At 43.4% G+C, this 22468-nt stretch overlaps 1 protein-coding gene across 1 annotated transcript; it reads left to right on the plus strand.

Moving 5' to 3' along the window:
* Window positions 1-4200: 4200 nt before the first annotated feature.
* On the plus strand, window positions 4201-17321 carry LOC311045207 (outer dynein arm-docking complex subunit 3-like; the record flags this gene model as incomplete). The annotated part of the gene is made up of 13 exons (XM_084057007.1): window positions 4201-4279; window positions 5170-5291; window positions 5734-5811; window positions 7049-7246; window positions 7664-7765; window positions 8236-8361; window positions 9648-9770; window positions 11123-11278; window positions 12037-12197; window positions 14231-14387; window positions 14528-14686; window positions 16864-16951; window positions 17203-17321. The coding sequence occupies 13 exons, from the start codon at window positions 4201-4203 to the stop codon at window positions 17319-17321; spliced, it is 1668 nt and encodes a 555-aa protein (XP_083913133.1).
* Window positions 17322-22468: the final 5147 nt, after the last annotated feature.

The following is a 22468-nucleotide window of genomic DNA, read 5'->3' on the forward strand; positions in this document are numbered from 1 at the left end:
CTTTTAAATCGGGTTCCCCACAATGCAAGCTCCCCAATGAGGTTTGAGACAAGAGCTTTGTTTTCCCAAACACAAGGAGTTTTATTAAGTTTAGCATAGCACAGTATTTCAGGTTTCACTACATACATTTATTAAATGCCTAATTAAAATATCAATGCAGTGCAATACAGCCAAAGTGTAAAAAAACATAAGTATACAAACAAACATAAGTATACAAGAAATAGCTCAATAAACAATAAAAATCACACCCTGTGTGAAGTGAGTGGTGCCTTGCTTAGCTTGGCTAACATGTTCAACGGCACTGATGTCACTTTGAAACATGTAAACGATGTTTCAAAGTGACACACCTATTTATAGGTCTCTATTTCATCATGCGTCTCGCTAGCCAATCAAAGCACACCCTTTCAACATATTGTCACGTGTCACGTGATGCTTGACCAATGTTAGCTTGGTGGACACACGGACACTACAGACAAAGCCACGTATAGGAGTGGTTGCCTTCGGCACCACTCAAAAACAATACAACTTAGGCCAGGGGTCTTCAACGTTTTCAGGCCAAGGACCCCCTAGCTGAGAAAGAGATGAAGCAGTCCCCCTACTCTATATTGTATAAAATTGTGTTTCAGATTAAAGTTTTTTTTAGCGGTGCCAGCCGCTCTACATTTGACCGTGTCTGTGTGTTATGTCCGTCCGTCCGTCCGTCCGTCCGTCCGTCCGTCCGTATGAGCACGAGAAGCAACACATACAAACCACATGAACGCAGTGTGCAATTTCCGTGAAACTTTCCACGCATATTCCCACTAGGCCCAGGAAGAATTGCCCCCCTTTTCACATTGCCCTGTTATAGCGCCACCAGGAGGCCAGCCTTGCAATGAATTTACAGGGATTTAACATTGTTTCTCTAGTTCATATATAGCCCAATTAAATAAACTCATCAAAGGCACCGCTTCCTTCACACAGGGTGTGATTTTTAACTTAGTCTGCTATTTTTTCCCTCTACACCTATAGCCTCTTTGCCAAAAATAGCCGATCTACAAGCTCTCAACGCCTCGCAGCCCCTGACTTAGGCTAAACAAACAGCAGTGGTGATAACTAAAGTGGAAACAACAGTACAGGATACAAACAGAATAAAACTAATCAAATTTATATACCTTGGATCGTCAGTGTTCTGTCACATTATCCCCCTCTTGGCACATGGACTCATCATCACACATGTCATGGACTCAAGCACCATGACCTCAACCTGGGTAGTAACAAAATGAACAATTAAAATGTTGCTTTAGAACATTTAGTACAACAATTAAAAACATAAATGCATTGTGTTACTCACCCAGGCAAGGAAAATATAAAACACATGAGACCCAGGTCGCACAACCTGCAGCCAGGGGTCATCAATGTGTCCGTGGCAAAGACTAAGTCTTGTCCGTGCATGGCAAATTTTAGATTTTCTTTTTTACACACCATTATGTTATTTTGGTCATACTATCTAATTACTGAATGTCAAGTCTCCAGGTTTTCTTCAGAATATGTATGACACTGATTTACTAAAGACACTATGGCACATTAGGAGGTCAACTAGTGCTAGTCTAGTGGTTCTCAAATGTTTTATTTGCAAGGACCCCCTTAACTCTGAGAGTGTACAAATGGAACCAAATGGACCCGTAAGGGTCCATTTGGTTCCATTTGTACACTCTCAAGAGTTACACACCTGTTGTGGTCATTCAGGGCAAGCTATTTATGTGTTTCTGGTAATGTTATCGTCCGCTCAAATATTATCAACCAGCAAGCAAACAATGTTTGATAGACTGCAGGGCCTTTAAATACTCTTACTGATTGGCAATGAGGAAGTGCCAGTGCAGCTGTCCTACGGTGGCCCCTGAGGATCAACTCTGACTGGCTACATACACATTAAAATCCTCAGTGTTTAGTTAAGTCAGAGAGCGTATAAAGTGTGCAACATGGGCACAGTGTCCGAGTTACTAATGGATATAAATTTACACTGTGCACATGATTATTTCTATTCTAAGCTCCATCTCGTCATGGAAAAAATAGTCTACGAACAGGTTGATAAGTACCTTGCCGAAAAAAATCTAATTTACGAATTCCAATCTGGTTTCAGAACAAACCACTCCACTGACACATGCCTTCTCTATTTGAACGACTCCACAAGATGTCGACAAGGGCAAATATTGCGGCATGGTCATGCTGGACCTCCAGAAGGCTTTTGACACCGTTAATCACCCAATTATGATCAATAAGCTCAAAGCAATCGACTTTGATGACACGTCGGTGAAATGGATGAGATCCTACCTGGAAGGGAGGGAGCAAGTGGTGGAAGTAAACGGCACCCAGTCCCCTCCCCTCCCAGTGACTTGTGGTGTTCCTCAAGGAAGCATACTAGGACCACTACTGTTCCTGATATATGTGAATGATATGTCTTCAGCTTGCGACTGCAAACTGTTCCTGTTCGCAGATGACTCGGCTCTGCTGGTCTCGGACAGGGACAGGCTGCAGGTTGAGAAAACTCTCAGCACTGAACTCAACAAGATCTGCATCTGGCTCTCCGACAACAAACTCTCATTACACCTGGGTAAAACTGAATCCATCCTCTTTGGGTCCAACCCTAACCTTAGAAAGGCTGAGAGTTTCACGATCAAAGTGGGTGAAAATGTTATCACAAGAAAGGAGGAAATTACCTACCTGGGTTCCATCTTGGAGGCAAACCTCTCAGGTGACAAAAACGCTGAAAAGACGATCAAAAAGGTCCACAAAATAACACGGAGGATGTGGAGGCTTGTTCGTAAAGTCAGTAAGAATACTCTGAAGATTCTTGTAGGGGCCCTCATACAAGGTCATTATGATTATGCATGCACTTCATGGTATCACAACACCTCCAAGGCCCTAAAAACAAGGCTCCAAACATCCCAAAACAAACTTGTAAGGCTACTTCTTGGCCTCAATTACAAAACCCATCTAACCCATGACCATTTTGCTAGGATTGGATGGCTTAGGGTTGAGGACAGAGTACAGCAACTTGCTATGGGCCTGGTCTTCAAGATACACCACAACATTGGGATCCCCCTGTATTTGTCAAAATACTTCCAAAATGTTAATCAAGTCCATGATCATAACACCAGAGGCAGCTCCACAAACCATGTTCAACCCAGATTTGGCACAACAAAGGGAATGAACTCTTTCTCATGCTATTCATCTAAAATGTGGAATGCCCTACCAAAAGGAGTAAAGGAGTGTAAAACCCTACTCACTTTCAAAAATGCCCTAAAGATACACCTTCAGGAGGCTGCAATTCAAAAATGGCCCCTGTCCAAGTCCTAACCTACCCCATGTCCTAACCTAACCTACCCCCCTCTCTCTTTCTTTTTTTGTACATATTTCTCACCCTTCATACCAGTAACCTGTAAACTGATTGTATGACATTCTGTATAGTAGTGTGTATATCTGTCTGTCTCTTATATGTCATCATGATTTGTGTGCGTGGGGATCTCATCTTAAACAAGCTACGTGCTTAACTGAGCTATCCAGTTTAGTAGACCTTGTATTGCGAATTTGTACTTCCATGTACTGTTATGTACTGTCATGTACTGTTCTCATGTCTTACTAAATAAAGTACATCAATCAATCAATTGCAAAAGGAGAGCATTATTATTGTTGGTTGATTTGTATTATAGGCTATAACTAAACCAATACACAAGTCCAATAATTATTTAGCAGAAGGAATGTGGAAGTTGATGTTGTGTTTGTTTTGTGTCTTCATCTTAAGTATATGTGCAGACCTTTAAGCTGAAAAAATGTCCTTAATATAATGCGTTTTATTTTAATGTTATTGCTGTTGTTAACAAGCAATTAAAGTGCATACATTTTGCATTCTGTTAGAACTAGCTTATCAAAGCAATGTCCCTATAGCTGAAATAGACTACTAATCTTCCAAGCGTTTGTACTTGGCCTCAATTTTCCCCACAAAAACAGAAAACACACTAGCATAGAGCCCTGAGGGACCCCGGCTCCACCATACGGGCTTTAAGCGGTTAAGTTGGTGGTGGAAGCGTTGTGGTTGCTGGTTGCTAGGCAACATCAGTCAACAAGCCTTCCGTCGGACGTTGTGTGTGAATGTGGTGTCTGTGAATAAAGACAGAGACATATTAGATTTTTAATTTAATTTCTACTACAGTGACAGCAGACATGACGTCCACCTATGACGCCATCAAGCCGCCGCTGCATGACGAGATAACAGAGATGCAGCGGAAAATACAACTACTGGGTGAGTTTGACTGGATGCTGTTGCAAATGTTGCACCAACATTGGTGAGCTACCGAAATATGTGACTGCAGAGGTGGCTGCCTCTCCGTCTCCACTCTTTAGTTATTATGTTATAATGAATAATGAGAGTTTGTTTCTGTGGGGAAGTTAGAGAATGTGATAGGATTTCATTACCACGACATTGCTCAAACACCAAATTTATATTATTATTATTGAGTGACCTCTGGAGTCACCGTATTCGATGGGTCACCAATTTCGCTGTAGCACTAACTTGCTAAGGTTGTGAAACAAAGTTAAACTGAAATAAAGACATTTTCTAAAATATCTAATCTATATAAAGCTCACAACCCCTAATAAGACAACTGTGTAAACTTGTAGCTTAATAATGCCAGATGCATCTAATCTGTAAATTCTATAGACCATGAATATTTTTACAGTGTTTTCATGTCAAAAGTTGGTTGTTTAATTTAAAGAATGTGAAGCTAAATTATTTCCATGCAAGTTATTTGAGAGTTGCCATGTCTGCTTATCATAAGCGACTTTCTGTACTTTAATGTGCTTTTTTTCTGCAACTCCTAAATAAAGCATTCAATCATTCAATCAATCAATCTGTAAAGTTGCTTGTAAATGTTGGTTAGTTGGGGGTTGCACAAAAATATTCTAATATAAAAAAAAAATCAAGATAGAAAAGAATTATAGCAGATCTACAAGCTCACAACACATTGCATGGCAAGGCATTGTGAGTTTGTTGATTGGCTATTTTCAAATAGCCGATCTACATAGGTTTAAAGTGCTCATGAGGCCTATATATAGTGGCTTCTTTTGGGCTTGTTTTCATAGACCTGGTTGCTTATTTCTCTTTATGTGTTGACATAATGCTCCACCATGCAGAGGGAGAAAGGAGTGCTTACTATGAGACGTCACAGACCAGCATTAAGAACAACAGAGAGAGCATCCTCCAGCTCAGACAGGACAACAAGAACATGTACAGGAGGCTGGCTGAGTCTCATGCTGTAAGTATAGAGCTTTCTATCTATCTATCTATATATCTATGTCTTTATCTATCTAAAGATATAGATAAAGACAACTTCATTTAACTTTATTACATTTAACATAAAATGTAAATTTGCCTTTTGCACACTGGCATCCAATATACAAACAATAAAAATACAAACAATACATAAAATACACACATAAATGCAACGAAATACAATATAAAATACATTCTATCTATCTATCTATACAGTATGTGTGTCATTCTGTGTGTGTGTGTGTGTGTGTGTGTGTGTGTGTGTGTGTGTGTGTGTGTGTGTGTGTGTGTGTGTGTGTGCGTGCGTGCGTGCGTGTGCGCGCGCTTGCGTGTGTGTGCGTGCGTGCGTGCGTGCGTGCGTGCATGTGTCGGTTGCAGTTAGAACGGCGCGGCCGTAAGGATTTCTCTGTTTCTCTCTCGTTTAGGGTGATGAGCAGGTGATCAAAGAAGCCTTCCAGAGCCGAGGTTCAGAGAAGGCTGCCTATCGCAACATGTCAGGGCAGGTAAGAGGGAGGACCGTCACTGACAACATGACCTTGATCACTTATACACCGTCTGTCACATCTTCAACACTCACAGCTACACATGGATTTATATCAATAGTGGATATTTTTTTTCTTAAGGAAGAGATTCACACGGGTAATAATCATATGCTTGCTTACAATCCCATGATCATATATAGGCTGTTTCAGATTGTTCAAGTGTGATGTGGAGTTCCTTGAGGCATCCTTAGAATAATGACAATAATTAGTTACGTATTGATGTTATTTCATTTAGGATGCTAGGATGAGACAATGCCAAAGAATGGCTTTTGTTTTTTCTGTTGTTGTTTGTTTATTCCCCTCTGTTTAAATCCCTGTTTACAATGTCGAAAGTTGATTCAGCTGAAGAGTGTAGTCAGTGTGTACATACATACATACACCCATAAAACGTGCAAAGCCACGACATAGTCAGATCAAAAACAAATGAATGAAGGTTGCACGCTTCTCTCCATGCTAACAAAGGTTGTTAATGATCACACTGACATGTTTTGGCAAAATGCCTTCTGAATATTACACCCTAAAGCAGTTGGTGTTAGAGAGAAGTGTTCATACATTTTTCTACAATTCTATTTAATACATAATAGTGTGGTAAGACGTGGCTGGCAACTGGATGTGCATCACTAGAGACTGTGTTAACAACAAGAGACTGTGGGATTTGACATTGACAGAGCATATATGGGTGGATTTGGCGATGACCAAAAAGAGCATAAACAGACAGAAAAAACAACAACAAAAAGAACTGATGATCAATGAACAACAACACTGAAAGTAAAATTACAACCACGTGGATTCAAATGCAAGTCTACCAAACACCTATACCGCTCAGGCAAAGGGGAGATATTAGCCTCCAATGTACCACGAACCTGGGTCTCAAACATCTAGCCTGGCATGGCCAGACTAATATCACTGCGTAGATATTCACAACCGAGCGGGGCCAAACCAAATCTGTCGAGGGCTACATATTTTTTTCCACTGGCAGATTCGTCTTGTTTCCACGCTATCAAACATCTACCACCCAGTCAAAGGGAGATTCTGGGCATCAGGCAGGGCTACTTTGCCACAGCAGTTGACATCTCGTCTCCCTCCACCTCTCTCACATTTGTTTGTTTGTTTGTTTGTCTGTCTTTCTATCTCTTTCCCCTCCTCCATACTGCGGCCACACACTCACACCTCCTTCCTCCTCCTCCTGTTCTGTCAGATGGCCGCCACGGCGCTGGAGCGTGAGGTTCTGACCAAGAGGAAGCGTCTGGACGCCATGAGACACGCCACGCAGACGCTCCGCCAGCGTCTGGACGAGCTCAAGACGCAGCACCAGAGGACGCAGGCAGGGGGCAGCACCAAGGAGACGCAAAAGTCTGCTGACGTCCGCGCGCGGAACAGACAGGAGGACGCCAGGGTAATAATCAACTGTCAACCTATTCCATTGGTTCTCAAAGTAGGATCCGGGGACCCCCAGGTGTCCTTGGGTGGGGGGTACCAGGGGTGCTATGAGCTTGTAGACCTGCTATTTTTGAAAAGTCCCTGGCACAAAATATTTTTGAGATGGGGGGTCCGCAGCCAAATACATATGATTTTGGGGGGTCCTTGACATGAAAAAGTTTGAGAACCACTGACCTATTATAACATCAACATGAAACATTATTTCTTGACACCCTTTGCATGAAACTTAAATGTTTGTGCATTTGTGCGTGTGTTTGTATGTGTGTGTGTGTGTGTGTGTGTGTGTGTGTGTGTGTGCGTGTGCGTGTGCGTGTGCGTGTGTGCATGTATGCGTGTGTGTGTGTGTGTGTGTGTGTGTGTGTGTTGTCTCCAGAAACTGCGTGTGCTGGAGAACAACTTGGAGAAGACACAGTTAAAATGCCAGGAGGCAGAGCGCATCGCGACGGCCTATTTCACCATCAAAAACCACCTGCAGGTAAAATGCAAACTGTCATTTATATGAAGCCAGCATCGTACAGCGTCGTACACCGAAAATAGCAGATCTACAAGCTAACAACACGTCACAGCGCGACGTGTTGTTAGCCTGTAGATCTGCTATTTTCGGTTATTAGTTATTTAAAGATTAAAGAGTATTTTAAGTGGTCAAACTAGCAATAGAATACATGTTTAAGAGAATCTTCCATAAACATCAACGGTCTCAGAAATGCCATAAAAGCAATAAAGTTTAAAGCCTCAATCTGTGATTTCTTCAACCGGTCGGCTGTATGTAGAACAGCAGCAAGGTAGGTTTTAGAATGATAACACCTTAAATGGATAGTTCACCCCCAAAATGGCCTTTTTTCTATCGATTAGTTTTGTTTTGGGTGAACTATCCCTTTAAACATTATCATTACATTTTCAGTCATGAGATACATGTTTTTGCTTTTATTCCATGGCCCCATGCAGGAGGAGAGCCTGGGCTACCAGGGTCAGCTGGACGGTCTGGAGGAAGACATCCTGAACCACAGAGAGGAGCTCAGCAAACTGCAGGTCATGAACAACGACGCCCAGCTGTCGAAAGAGGCCGCCAAGGTGACTTGGACAAATCCTCACTGTCAATGCCAGTGTACACAATGGCACCAAATGGACTCGTTTCCATTCTGTACACGCTCTCAGTCCTCGTTGTAATCAAATCAAATCAAATCAAACTTTATTCATAAAGCACATTTAAAACAACAGAAGCTGACCAAAGTGCTGTACAAGGTTGAGACAAACAAAGCATCAACGCATCAATAAGCGCCCATTGGCGCACAGACAAATACAGTGCATTATTAGGACACAATAGGAGCAGATCAAGGACAATTAAAAGCCAAAGAGAATAGGTGGGTTTTTAGGAGGGATCTGAAAACCCCAATGGACTGGGCAGAACGGATGCGGAGAAGGAGGTTGTTCCAGAGCGTGGGGGCGGCAGCAGCAAAAGCGCGGCCACCCCAGGTCCTTTTATTGGTCTTTGGGACGATCAGTAGCGACTGCTCAGCAGAGCTTAGGGCCCTGGCTGGAGTGTATGGATCTATGAGCTCAGCGAGGTATAGTGGAGCAAGCCCGTTTTGAGATTTAAAAGCAAATAAAAGGACAGCCTCCACACGGGTCCACATTCTCACTTTTTATTCGCTACCTTATACTCATCGCTAATAAGGTAACACAAAACAAAACAAAATGCTCAGTGTTAGTTTAAAGTCTAACTTAGTTGAACGTAACAATTACACGGCAGGAACAACACCAATACATTTAAAATGTCATTACTGAAGAGTGAATCACTTGTTTTGGTTCAAGTTCAAAATGTCCACATTAATCATCAAGTGTGTAAGTATGGCCCTACGGTGGCCAGTACACACAGAGGAAACTGACAGCACACCAAGGTAGGCTTACTGTTAGTTGCAAAAGCAAAGTCGACTAAACTGATTTTACACTTGGTTGCATGCTGAAAATAGCCGATCTACAAGCTTACAACAGTTGTGAGCTTGTAGCTATTTTCAGAGCGCAACACCCGAGCGCAACCAAGCATAAAATGACTTGTCTTTTAGTTCTACTGGATCTCTTCTCCACTAGTCCCTCACTAACATTTTAGTCTAGTTTTTATTTTGTTGACGAAATTGTCAATATGTTTAGTCTTAGTTTTAGTCATCGTAGCTTAGTTTTTATTTCGTTTTTATTTAGTTTTCGTCAGCGAAAAAAGGTAGTCGACCAACATATTCCGTCATAGTTTTAGTCGACGAAATCAACGCTGGTAAAGGCCTTCCGAGTTAACTCAGAACATTTTGTTGCGAACACTAATTACACTATCCTCTCTCTCTCTCTCTCTCCCTCTCTCCATGCAGACAGAGTTACAGCAGCTGGAGGACAGTCTCTGTAAGGAGCGTAAGCAGAGAGAATGTGTCATGGCCCTCTACAGGAAGCAGGTGGAAGAGCGCAAGGCTCAGACTGAGAAGGCAGACAGGAGGGTGAGTTCATTTATACAGCCAGTGTGTGTGTGCTTATTCCAGAAGACACTTCTACCAGCGTTATCATCATGTTTACTTTATGTGTTGGTGTTAACTCTTTAAGACCGGGGAAGCATCATTGGTGTAATTTTAAGATTTCTTTGGCTGTTCAAAAATAGCCGATCTGTGCTGAGTGCCGTGCTATGAGCTTGAAGATCTGCTATTTTAGAAAAATCATTAAAATTTGCGCAAATCTTGGAATATGTATTTTTTATAAAGTGAACATTTGCAAAATATTTAGTTCCAGGGACCCCTAGAAGCAAAGATTTGAGTTACAAATGTCCGCTTAAACAAAAAAGAAAAAATCAAAAATAGTAGATCTGGCTATGAGCTTTGTATATCTGCTATTTTTTAATGGCCAAAGAAATCGAAAGTGACAGAGATGCGTTCCCCCGGATTGAATGGGTTAATAAACATCTTGGCAAGAATACTAATTTACATCCATATAGTCCCTATAGGCAGGCAACAAAAACATTACAAAATGTCAATATGAAATACAAATGAACAAGCATACACAAAAGTAGACAAAACAATAAACAAAGCCAGATTTGAACAACACGTCTGATTAAATACGATCACGCTTCTGGTTTTGCCTTAAGCTATTGTTATTTGAAATTGGTCTTAACATTGGCTATGTGCTGTATAGCGGTTATCGACAGTACAGACTCATTAGCTGGAGCGCCAGAGTTCAGCCATATCTGAGTCAAACATAACTCTAGTCCAGGGGTCTTCAACAGGGGGTCCAGGACCCCTAGGGGGTCCTCAGATTTACTACAGGGGGTCCGCCAAATCTTTGTGTGATATGTGTTTTTTTTTACCTTATCCACTTGAAACCTAGCATCCCTTTTCTGAGCCAAAAATAGCAGATCTACAAGCTCACAACGCCTCGCGCTGCGAGGCGTTGTGAGCTTGTAGATCTGCTATTTTTGGCAAAGAGGTATAGGTGTAGAGGGAAAAAAGAGCAGACCAAGTAAACAAAAAAAGTACAGTATAAAACACAATTTTATACAATATAGAGGGGGTCCCTGGTTCGTCTCTCTCTCAGCTAGGGGGTCCTTGGCCTGAAAACGTTGAAGACCCCTGCCCTAAGCCAATAATTTGATGACCAGCGGACCGGTAGGCAGCGGTTCCGGTAGGATACACAAAGAGTCTCCTTTGTGTCTCCTACCGGAACCGCCGCCGGTCATCAAATAATTGGCCATGAATTCAAGTGATGGAGTGACTAATCGATAGAAAAAAAGTCATTTTGAGGGTGAACTATCCCTTTAAGAACCCATTGTCACCTGAACACACCTGTCCTCGGTGCCCCTCAGGCCCAGAGAGCGCCCATCATCCCGGGGGACGACCCGGGCAGCGAGGAGGCCCAGCGCAGCACCACCAGGCTGATCCAGGAGGAGGAGAAGACCATCTCCACCTTCGAAGACGCCTTCCAACGCATCAAGGAGGCCACCGGGGTCACAGACGTGCAGGTATGTAGGGACGGACGGACGGACGGACGGGGTGATGGGGATAATGTAGACGCAGTTGTGGAAGAAACATTCTTTATTTAACCACTTAAATAAAATGAAAAAAAGTACCTCACAATTGTACTTCAGTACTAGTTCAGTACTATGGTACCAGACTTTCCCCCGAGGTGTAAAGTCTGGTGACGCGAGGTTAGTCCTATGGTAGTTATTTTCTACCACTACGTAGACGTGGGTTGCAAGTGGGTGGTTTATTTTTGTGGAATATTGTGTGTGTGTGTGTGTGTGTGTGTGTGTGTGTGTGTGTGTGTGTGTGTGTGTGTGTGTGTGTGTGTGTGTGTGTGTGTGTGTGTGTGTGTGTGTGTGTGTGTGTGTGTGTGTGTGTGTGTGTGTGTGTGTGCAGTGTAGTGTACATATCCTTATAAATCGTCTCCGTCAGGTGGAAACCTCATATGTCCAAAAAAAACTTTCAGGATTCAAAAGAAAAAAAAGTAGCAGATCTACAAGCTCAAAGCGCGTCACTTCGCGCTGCGTTTCAAGCTTGTAGATCTGCTTCTTTTAATGCTTTTGTGTGACGCTGTAGTATGATGAAGTAGGGGCGGTAATTTACGAAAAAGAAAATCCACAAAAAGTTACAAAATATGGAGATAAGGGGTTTCTGCCAGCCAGCAACAAAATATAAATATCCATTCCTGTGTGTGTGTGTGTGTGTGTGTGTGTGTGTGTGTGTGTGTGTGTGTGTGTGTGTGTGTGTGTGTGTGTAGGAGATAGTGGAGCGCTTCGTGTCCCAGGGGGAGAGCCAGAAGCACCTGGAGAAGATGAAGGTGGACAACGAACAGGCTCTGCTGCGGCTGAAGGAGGAGAAGCAGCTCCTGGACCAGCAGTTCCAGGACATGAAGTACTCCGGGGAGGCAAAGCTTTCCAGGTCAGACACAGACACACAGACACAGCGGCCATCTTGTTTATCAAACCTGTCAGCTGATTATAGCTGTAGCTGGCAGGGACGTGCACAGATAGACTCTAGGTGGTGGTGCTAGAGCAACCTGCCCTTTGCCCTCTTGACCAGAAGTGCCCTTTTGAAAAAAAGAAGAAAAAAAAGTTCTCTTTTTTTCAGTTTACAGCAGGGGTCTTCAACCCCTGGGGGTCCGGGACCCCCAGGGGTCCTCAGAGTTACTACAGGGGGTCCGCCAAATCTTTATGTGACATGATTTTTCTTTTTACCATAACCACTCGAAACCTAGCATCCCTTTTCTGAGGAGAACTTTAGCCAAAAATAGCAGATCTACAAGCTCACAACGCCTCGCAGCGCGAGGCGTTGTGAGCTTGTAGATCGGCTATTTTTGGTAAAGAGGTATAGGTGTAGAGGGAAAAAAGAGCAGACCAAGTAAACCAAAAAAAAAAGTATAATTTACTTGAGCACCTGCCCCTCAAAATGTCTGTGCACGCCTCTGGTAGCTGGGTTAAAAGGGAAGCCAGAAGGAGAAAAGAAGGAATAAAAAAAAAGAGACAGTTCTGCCAGTTAATCGCCCCTTCAAGTTCTTTGGCTTTGCCCCGAGAGTGTTCCATGAGAAGGCCTTGTCCTGGGGTTTATCGGAAGCCACACTAGTGCTAGGTGGCTGCTTGTTGGTCCGTTGCTCTGAGACTGTGGAATCCCATAATGTTGATTCACTTCCACGTTCACTCGGTGTAATTCCGTTTCCAGCACTGCTATCTTTTGAAGCAGTTTTTGGTAGTCCTCTGTTGAAGTAGTCGGGCACATCCTGATGCTAATTAGCTTTGGCTATATGCCACGTACCCAGTCACTGGAGGTCGAAAAATAGTATATTGAAATATGGCAAAAGCTTGTATCTATAGAAGAAATAGAGTCCCATGGGTTTATAAATATCCAGGATCCATTCGTGGTTTCTCAAAGAAAAATAAAACATGTATATCAGCAGAAGAATGTAAGCATAGGGCAGAGCATAGGGTAGCCCCTTTCGGGACCCTGTTTACCTTTTTTGTATTTGGGAAGGCGGTATCCAGGGTCCCTTATCGGTTAAAGCACTCTCTCTCGTACTCGCGGGTACCACTGTCTCGTCTCGGGCTAATAGCTCGTCGCTTAGAAGTTGCAGAGATTTCTCAAAGGTACCAAAAAGAGCAATACTAGCGCGCTGTAAATCTGCATTAATGCGCTCGGATCGGCGATGCCGTTTAACATTTTTAATAATGTAGTAAAACTTAAGCTCCTCTCTCACTCTGTTCCACTTCCCATGTCCCGCCTCCCCGCGTTGTGATTGTCATGCAAGCATGTAGCAGCTCGCCAATCAGAGGCAGTACCGTAGGACCATAGAGGTATGCGTAGGACGCGCAGCTTGTCAGTCACCGCAGGGAGGCGGGACATGGGAAGTGGAACAGAGTGAGAGAGGAGCTTAAGTTTGACTAAATTATTAAAAATGTTAAACGGCATCGCCGATCCGAGCGCATTAATGCAGATTAACCGCGCGCTAGTATTGCTCTTTTTGGTACCTTTGAGAAATCTCTGCAACTTCTAAGCGACGAGCTATTAGCCCGAGACGAGACAGTGGTACCCGCGACTTCGAGAGAGAGTGCTTTGAGCGACAAGGGACCCTGGATACCGACTTCCCAAATACAAAAAAGGTAAACAGGGTCCCGAAAGGGGCTAAGCATAGGGCAGAGCATAGGGCAGAGCGAGCAGCAAAGACGTCCTCACTGTACGAGAGCAAGCGCAGAAAATCTACACATTTACACATAGCATGTCCATCCAAACATTGTGTACATGAGATTTAGCAGCTCTCTGTCAGCTCACCGTGCAACGCGTTGTGAGCTTTGCTATTTCCGGGGCGACGCCATCACACGGCCGTCGCTCAGAGGCTGATAGAACCGTGTCATTATAAACCCACCGCCGTTTAGATCTGATCCACCAGCAGGTGTTTGATGTGTCTCTCTCCTGTTTAACAGAGACCAACAGGCTCTGGAGGAGGTGGAGTACAACCTGCGCCTGGCAGAGAGGAGGCGTGACGGAGCCAAAGAGCGCCTGGACGTGCTAGCGAAGACCCTCGCCACCGTGGGCGCCGGCGTGGAACACCTGGCGGACAAACTGCAACACATCACACTGGTACAAAAAAAGAATGTCTTCACACTTCACATGTCAAACTGGGGGTCCTTGAATGTAAACGGTTGGGAATCACTGCATGTAGTACCTGAAGCGTCCTCTCAGCTCACCATCTCAGCTGTTTGTGTTGTGTTGGTCTCCAGGAGGAGGAGGAGGAGAAGGAGGTGCCACAGCCCTCTGTGGACTCAGAGCAGGGCGTGGTCCAGATGCTGGCCCGGTGTGAGCGTAAGCTACAGCGCCTACAGGGGGCGCTGCAGGGCAGGAACCTGGCCGACGTGCTGAAGGACATGAAAGATGAGGAGGTGAGACCCGACCCGGGCCAAAGATGCTTTCATTTAGGACGATAGCCCAATCGACGCTTCGCCACTAGGGGGCCAAATGGTACACAAAATAATGGTCTCTTAAGTGGGTGCCGTTCTGAACGTCCTATGTTTACTGGTGCTAGATCTCGCGAGAGCGTGTTACTGGGACAAAGAAAGGTGAGAAAGGTCAATAACGACGTTGATTTTCTCCTGATTTGCCTAATAACCCAGATGTGTTACAAACAGGAAGTGGACACCCTTAGGCCTACTACACACTGCAAGATATTTGCGCCGAATGCTGTCGGGGACCTTTTCTGGCGCTCGCCGACAAAACCCCCCCGATCTGACAGTACACAATCTGACCTCAGAACAGCTCTGCACATCCACCAATAACACCTACTGTACTGTATACAGTGGTGGGAAAAGTACTCAAATGTTTTACTTAAGTGAAAGTATCAATACTGCAATGTAGAAGTGTACTCTGTTACAAGTAAAAGTCCGGAATTCAAAATTTACTTGAGTAAAAGAACAAAAGTGTTGGCATCAAAATGTACTTAAAGTACCAAAAGTAAAAGTACTAAAATGTTTGAAAATAGCAGATCTACAAGCTCACAACGCGTCGCGATGCGACGCGTTGTGAGTTTGTAGATCGGCTATTTTCAAATAGCCTATGTACAAAATAGGGCTGAAATCTGCAAAGTAACTAGTAACTAAAGTTTTCAAATAAGTGTAGTGGAGTAAAAGTACAATAGTGTACTTAAGTACAGTACTTGAGTAAATGTACTTACACCACTGACTGTATAGGTAAAGCTGACAACACACTTGTGTCTGTCATTCTCCAGAATACTTTATAAGCAGAAAATAGATTTTTTTTCTCTCTCTTTTGTTTTGAGGGGGGGCTGAGGGGGGGATTTTATTAATGACTCAGCAGATGCTGAGCTAGTGCATGTCTAAAATGATTAGGATGACTCAGCATTATCGCCGTGACTTAGTCCTTCTTTCTGGCTTACACTTGTCAGGCATTTAGTTTCATTACTGTCCCCGATGCCTCGTGGTGAATTAATGAATCCATGCGATGTGGTTCCCCACAGGGAGGGACATACCTGAGGCAATTTGACATCATATTTCTAGTATTTGTCAAATAATTACCATTCCATTGTCAAGTTGGCTACATCCTTTTTTCTCTGTTGTGACACCAGTTGAAGTATACAGCGTTGTGACACCAGTTGAAGTACACAGCGTTGTGACACCAGTTGAAGTATACAGCGTACGCTTTCCAAACGGGTTGTGTCAAGAGTCGAGACACACTGGTGTGTCGTGAGACAAGTCAAGGTGTGCCTTGGGATTTTGATGACAACCACACATTATTATTGCAATATACCTACAACAAAACTATACAAAAACATTTATTTTTGAGTGGTGCCAACCACTCCTACATCTGACTTTGTCCGTGTGTCCGTATGTCCGTCCGTATGTTTGAGCACGGCTGATTGGTCAAGCTTCACGTGACACGTGACAATATGTTGTCACGTGTCACGTGACAACATATTGTTGCTGATTGCAACACAAGGATGCAACCAGTTACACTTTCAAAGGCACCACTCTCTTCACACTGGGTGTGATTTTTTATCTACTACTAATGGGCACTGGCCTACTCGGGAATGATGCAAGTCGGTAACGATGCAAATAGGGAATGGTTAATCAATACCCATTGTACCCATTGTAAGAATACCCGTTGTACCCGTCTGTCTGTCTGCCTGCTTGTGCACACGTTTCCCAGTACAGAGTCAAATTATATAGCCCACAAAAAAATATTCTAACCCCTTTCAACCTGGCGTCCCTATTTGGGCCATGTCATTATACTGTATATTTCATTATTCTTTTTTAAACAAAACTGAAAAAGCAGATCTACAGGCTCACAATTCATTGTAGATCGGCTGTTTTCGGTATGAATACAGGTGTAGCTTGAGATTATGTTAGAAAAAAGTTAGAAAACCACTGCTTTAGAGCTACCTGTGCTACAGTACATATTCAATTTGAGAGCATTGCGTGTGTGCGTGCGCATGTGTGTGTGTGTGTGTGTGTGTGTGTGTGTGTGTGTGTGTGTGTGTGTGTGTGTGTGTGTGTGTGTGTGTGTGTGTGTGTGTGTGTGTGTGTGTGTGTGTGTGTGTGTGCAGTTCCATGTCAGGATGGAGAGGAAGCTGCCCGATTACAACACTCGCATCAAGCTACCCGACGACCAGGGGCCGGATGCTTTGGATGGAGGTGAGTTTGGGGACTCAGGGGTTATATTATAGGGCAGTGGTTCTCAAAGTTTAGGGGTCCATGACATGAAAACGTTTGAGAGCCACTGTTATACAGTAGGGGACAAAATGCAAAGCGCATGCAGTCAGTCGCTTTCTCTCTCTCTCAGGCTATATCACTGTGTGTGTGTGTGTGTGTGTGTGTGTGTGTGTGTGTGTGTGTGTGTGTGTGTGTGTGTGTGTGTGTGTGTGTCGTCCCTGTTTGTTTTTCAGAGGACGAGAGTGATGACGACGAGACCAACTTCATCTCACACGAGGCGCTGAAGCGTCAGTCTCAGCTGATCATCGACTCCAGGACCAAGAGGAAACCCAGGAACGGCAGGAAGAAATAGAGTGGAAGAGGTTCATGATTGAAAACCATATGAACCACCCTATAGCGCCACTCTTCTTCTTCTGGACACGTCATGTAATAACAGGCCAACATTCTGTGGAAATAGCTGACATCACTGTGACCTTGTAGATCGGCTATTTTCAGTGAAGAGATTTGGTGTAGAGGGTAAAGGGAGGGGACCAAGTATAGACCCCTGCGGGACCCCGGTCAAAGACGTATCATAGGGTTTTAATTTAAGTCATTAAAGACCAGAGGTGACGGGGCACAAATAGCAGATCTTCAAGCTCACAACGCGTCGCTTCGCGCCGCGCTGTGAGCTTGTAGATCTGCTATTTTCACTACTTCTTAAATGTTTTTTTTCATTTATTCATGGAAATGATTAGTTGTTTTTATTTTATTCATGAAATACTTTTGAAAAATGTTGCAATAGTTTTTAACTGATGATTGTTTCTTTACTTCTTTACACAGATGTACATATGTTATTGCAACATTGTAATATCTTGTGATACTGAAGTGCAGCATTTTAAACTTGAGCTTTCGTTTGGACATGAGTCCTTTAGTTTGTGCGTCATACAGGTCTTAGCCTGCCAGCTGATCAATTTATTGGGGATTGCTATCAGCCACTATAATACCTTTGGCTAATAAATGACCATGGAAAAAACAACAAATCACACATATTGTCTGTATAAGCCATGTGTAGACTGTGTTACACCATGATAAGATCTGGCCTAATGGAGGCTTTATCCCTTCCAAAAGTTCCAAGCATCTTGCACAATAATATTTGCCTGTTAACGCTGTGATGTGCAATTAAGACATCCCTCATTAAAACACCTTCATCTGATTATTATGTGACTTGTTATATTAATGTCATCATTAATAATCATCATCGGCGATAAGGACATAAGAAGAAATTAAGTCATGTTTAAATGTGTCCACCATGATCTAAGTCTAAAACATGGTATATATATATACGATCTGACAGTATACGTATCTTGTTGAGTTGTGGATTCACGGTGTATCCCTGCGGCTGGCATTTTGAGTATTGATTTAGCTTAACTTATTTACTTAAGCGGTTCCTCAAAACCCCCTTGAGGCTATAAGAACCTCGGCTCTTTTACAAAGACAGTAAAAAGTCTCATGTCAGCAATAATAACCCAAATGAAAAATGTCAAACCTGGAAAAATCCCTATATCTGTACCTTGAAAGACAGCTGTCCAATAGCAGGACAGAATGAAAGACATGGTGATATTGAACCGCGTAAAATATCAAAATCAAAATACATTGATTTGTTTGGTTGTGCTGATTCTTGCCGACAAACCGCATTTCAGTCAAAACACTGATGAATAGATTGAAAACAGCTTTTATTCATAAAATGTAAAGACAAGTGTGAGTATTATATTTGATCTTGGTCGTCGTTCAGGCTCTGCTATATGCTCCCCGCTCAGCACATTACAAGACAACCATCTAAAACCCTTTAAGACCTGGAACGCATCTGTGTCATTTTAAGATTTTTTTGGCTGTTCAAAAAATAGCAGATCTACGCTATGAACTTGTAGATCTGCTATTTTTTCAATTTATTTAGATCTGCAATTTTTGGGAAAATGTTATGGCGTGTCCTGCCCTTGTATGTCCTGCTTTAATGCCAGTTTGTATCTTGAGTTTGTTAATAAATATCATCATTGAACTGGATCTGCCTGCCTGCCTGCGTGGTTCTGCACTTGGGTCCAACACTCGTCTGTCATATCGTGACAGTATTGGACCCAAGTGCAGAACCACACAAGCAGGCCAGACAGATCCAGTTCAATGATGATATTTATTAACAAACTCAGGATACACACTGACATTAAAGCAGGACATACAAGAGCAGGGCACACCGTGACATTAACTATAATCTGACGAGGGCACACTGAACACAGGGAGGTTTAAATAGACACTGGACTAACAAGACACAGGTGAAACTCAAAGACAATCAACACAGGGATTGGCTGGGAGACTAACGGGACACAGGTGGAGAAACGAGGCGAGACAAGACAGGTAGCTTTCCTGAGCCAATAATTTGATCCTATTGACCAATGACCCGGTCATCAAATTATTGGCCTAGGAATGCGACAAAAACTAAAGAAGATCTCCATGAATTCAATACTTCATGGGGTGTGTAATTGAAAGAAGATAAGTAATTTTTTGGGTGAATTACTCCTTTAACGGTTCATTTGGAAACCAGTGGTTTCCAAATCCTTTGTGGTTTCAAACCACAAAGGAACCCTAGAGGGTCCCCATGGCTGGACCCCTTAGATTGTCCCCATGGCTGGACCCCTGAGAGCAGGGGTGGGCAACTTTGATGATGGAGAGGGCCACTATATTTCCACACTCACACTCCAGAGGGCCACATTGTATGTATTCCATGTCACACAGAAGTAGCAAAAATACCAGATCTACAAGCTCAAAACACGTCGCAGTGCGACGCGTTTTGAGCTTGTAGATCTGCTATTTTTGGTATTATTTATTTTTTGCTATTTTTTAATTGGAATCCTGAAAAGTTAAATTTGTATGTAATTTCTAAAATTACATTTTAAAAAAATGCATTTAGTTATACTTATGTTAGCTTTATGGGCTTAAATACAAATACATTGGACGTAATTAAAGCGGGTCATGTTTGCATGATGATGTTTGGAATTGTAAACAGCTGAAATCCATATTATATCAGTATTCGGGCCGCATTAAGTGAAGGTGGGGGCCGCATGTGGCCCCCATGGCTGGACCCCCATCACTTTAAAGAGAACAACTGGCCTACTCTACTCTTCAGTTGAAAATCTTTAGAACCTGGTGTTGGATAGGAGACACCTACTGGTTAACAAGAGGTACTGCCCAAATATCTCATGTAAACAAAAGAAGGATTTGACAGCAGGAACAAAAAAACACTGATGTCTAATCCTTTCTGATACAGATCTGTTCTGCACAACTGATCCCATGTGGGTCCCTCTCTCTGTTCAGACAGCCCCACACCACGAGAGGATGAGAGCCAGGATGCCATAAATCAAATAATTTGCTCCCCGTTGTTAAAACAACCCACCCTATAGGATCTCTCTTTACATTCGTGATGGTCTGGGCCAACAAAAAAAAAGACAAAACAATAAAGGCCATAAATCAAGTTTGCCCTTCACGGCAGAGTGGTACGTCCCTCAGCAAGCATCCACTGATACTGGGCTGCATGGGGGGCATTGGGTTCATCCCATTGTCCACCATTGTGGGGGGGGTGGGGGTGTCAGAAACAGATGGGGTCTCGCTGGCTGTGGGGAACAAAAGGTCAGCCCCAAGACAGCGTTCAAGAATGGCGGCTAGGCTAACTGCAACGCACGCGCACACGCACAAATGGTGCTCACAGAAAGTGCACGGAACCAGACACACACACACTGGAGAAAAAGGGTTTGATTGATAGACACCTGCTTTTGCACACAGGCACTTTGACCTTGAGGTTATAGGGAGAGAGAGAGAGATTAATTAAGAGAGGGCAACAATGCAACAACAAAAAAGGAACTTGAAAAAGGCCAAAAGCGTGCATGGGGGGAAAGAGTTAAAGCAGTGGTTCTCAAACTTTTTCATGTCAAGGACCCCCTAAAATTGACTTTTTTGCCTGCCAAATCTTTGTGTGATAGGATTTAGTTTTTTTTACCTCAACCACTTGAACCCTTTTCTGAGGGGAACATTAGCCCCTCAGAAAAGGGGCTAATGTTCCCCTTTTCTGAGGGGAACATTAGCCGAAAATGGCGCTCTCAACGCCTCGCGCTGCGAGGCGTTGAGAGCTTGTAGATCGGCTATTTTTGGCAAAGAGGCTATAGGTGTAGAGGGAAAAAGAGCAGACTAAGTAAAAAAAAACTTTAATCTGAAACATTTTTATACAATATAGAGTAGGGGGTCCCTGCTTCATCTCTCTGTCAGCTAGGGGGTCCTTGGCCTGAAAACGTTGAAGACCCCTGACCTTAGGAGAGTGGATATTGGATAAAGCACATGAAAATCAATTTTTTCCTTTTTTTTTTACACAAACACTAGCTGATGAGGAGCTCACATGAATGGAGGAAGACCTCTTTGCAAGATTAGAAATTATTGAGCAAATTAGATTCTTTCAAACCTGATGATTTATTTGGGCCCATTTTACCACCAAGTGCTGCTAACGGTGCAAGTCTGTCTCAGAAACAGAAAACTGGCCTGGAATCCAGATTAGAAACTTTAGAGTGGTCTAGATAAGATAATGAGCAACACTATAGAAGAATAGATTTGGGATTTGGGAAAGATTCGGGATAACTCTGTTCATGTATGTGAAGGAATGACTCCCGGGTGCGTGTGTGCGTGTGGACAGACAGACAGACAAATAGATCCTCTACTTTCCTTTCCTCCTCTCCTCTCCACACACAAGCACACACACACACACACACACACACACACACACACACACACACACACACACACACACACACACACACAAACAGAAGTACAAGATGTACAAAGGACATAAACACTGCCAGTGCCGTCAGATAAAGGGGAAACAGCCAGTTACAAAATGCATGTAAGGGTCTCAGGAATCACTGAAGGGCCTCATACATGTATATACTTTGTCACACACCGGAAACAGCAGATCTACAAGCTCACACGTGATGCGCATCGCCGCGCATCACGTTGTGAGCGTAGAGATCGGGCAATTTTCTGTTTCACAACACCAAGCGGTGCAGCAACTAAAGGTATAAATCTGTCTGGAGTGGATGGAGGATTCTGAGTATTAATTTAACTCTTCAGAGAGTGTCAGAATGATGAGCACGTCCCCACACCTTTTCTCACAAGCATGGTAATTACCAGGAGTGGCTTTGAGAGGATCTTCAACCTCCTCCTGACTGATTACATACCAGCTTCTCTCTCTCTCTCTCTCTCTCTCTCTCTGGCCAATCGAGGCCCTGACACTCTGACACCAGTTACTGGGGAGACAGAGACACATGTGTTGAATGGTATTGATTCACACAGTTAAAAATACACACCTCAAACGCAACGTGACCTTTTGTTGGGCATAGGGTAGAATAGAGAGAGTGGGTTATGTAGTACGTACTGTATAATTTGCTCACCCACTCAGGCTCAGCACTCACCTATACTCACGCGCGCACC

This window comes from Gymnoscopelus microlampas (assembly GCF_963454915.1).
Source record: "Gymnoscopelus microlampas genome assembly, chromosome: 5".
Taxonomy (NCBI): domain Eukaryota; kingdom Metazoa; phylum Chordata; class Actinopteri; order Myctophiformes; family Myctophidae; genus Gymnoscopelus; species Gymnoscopelus microlampas.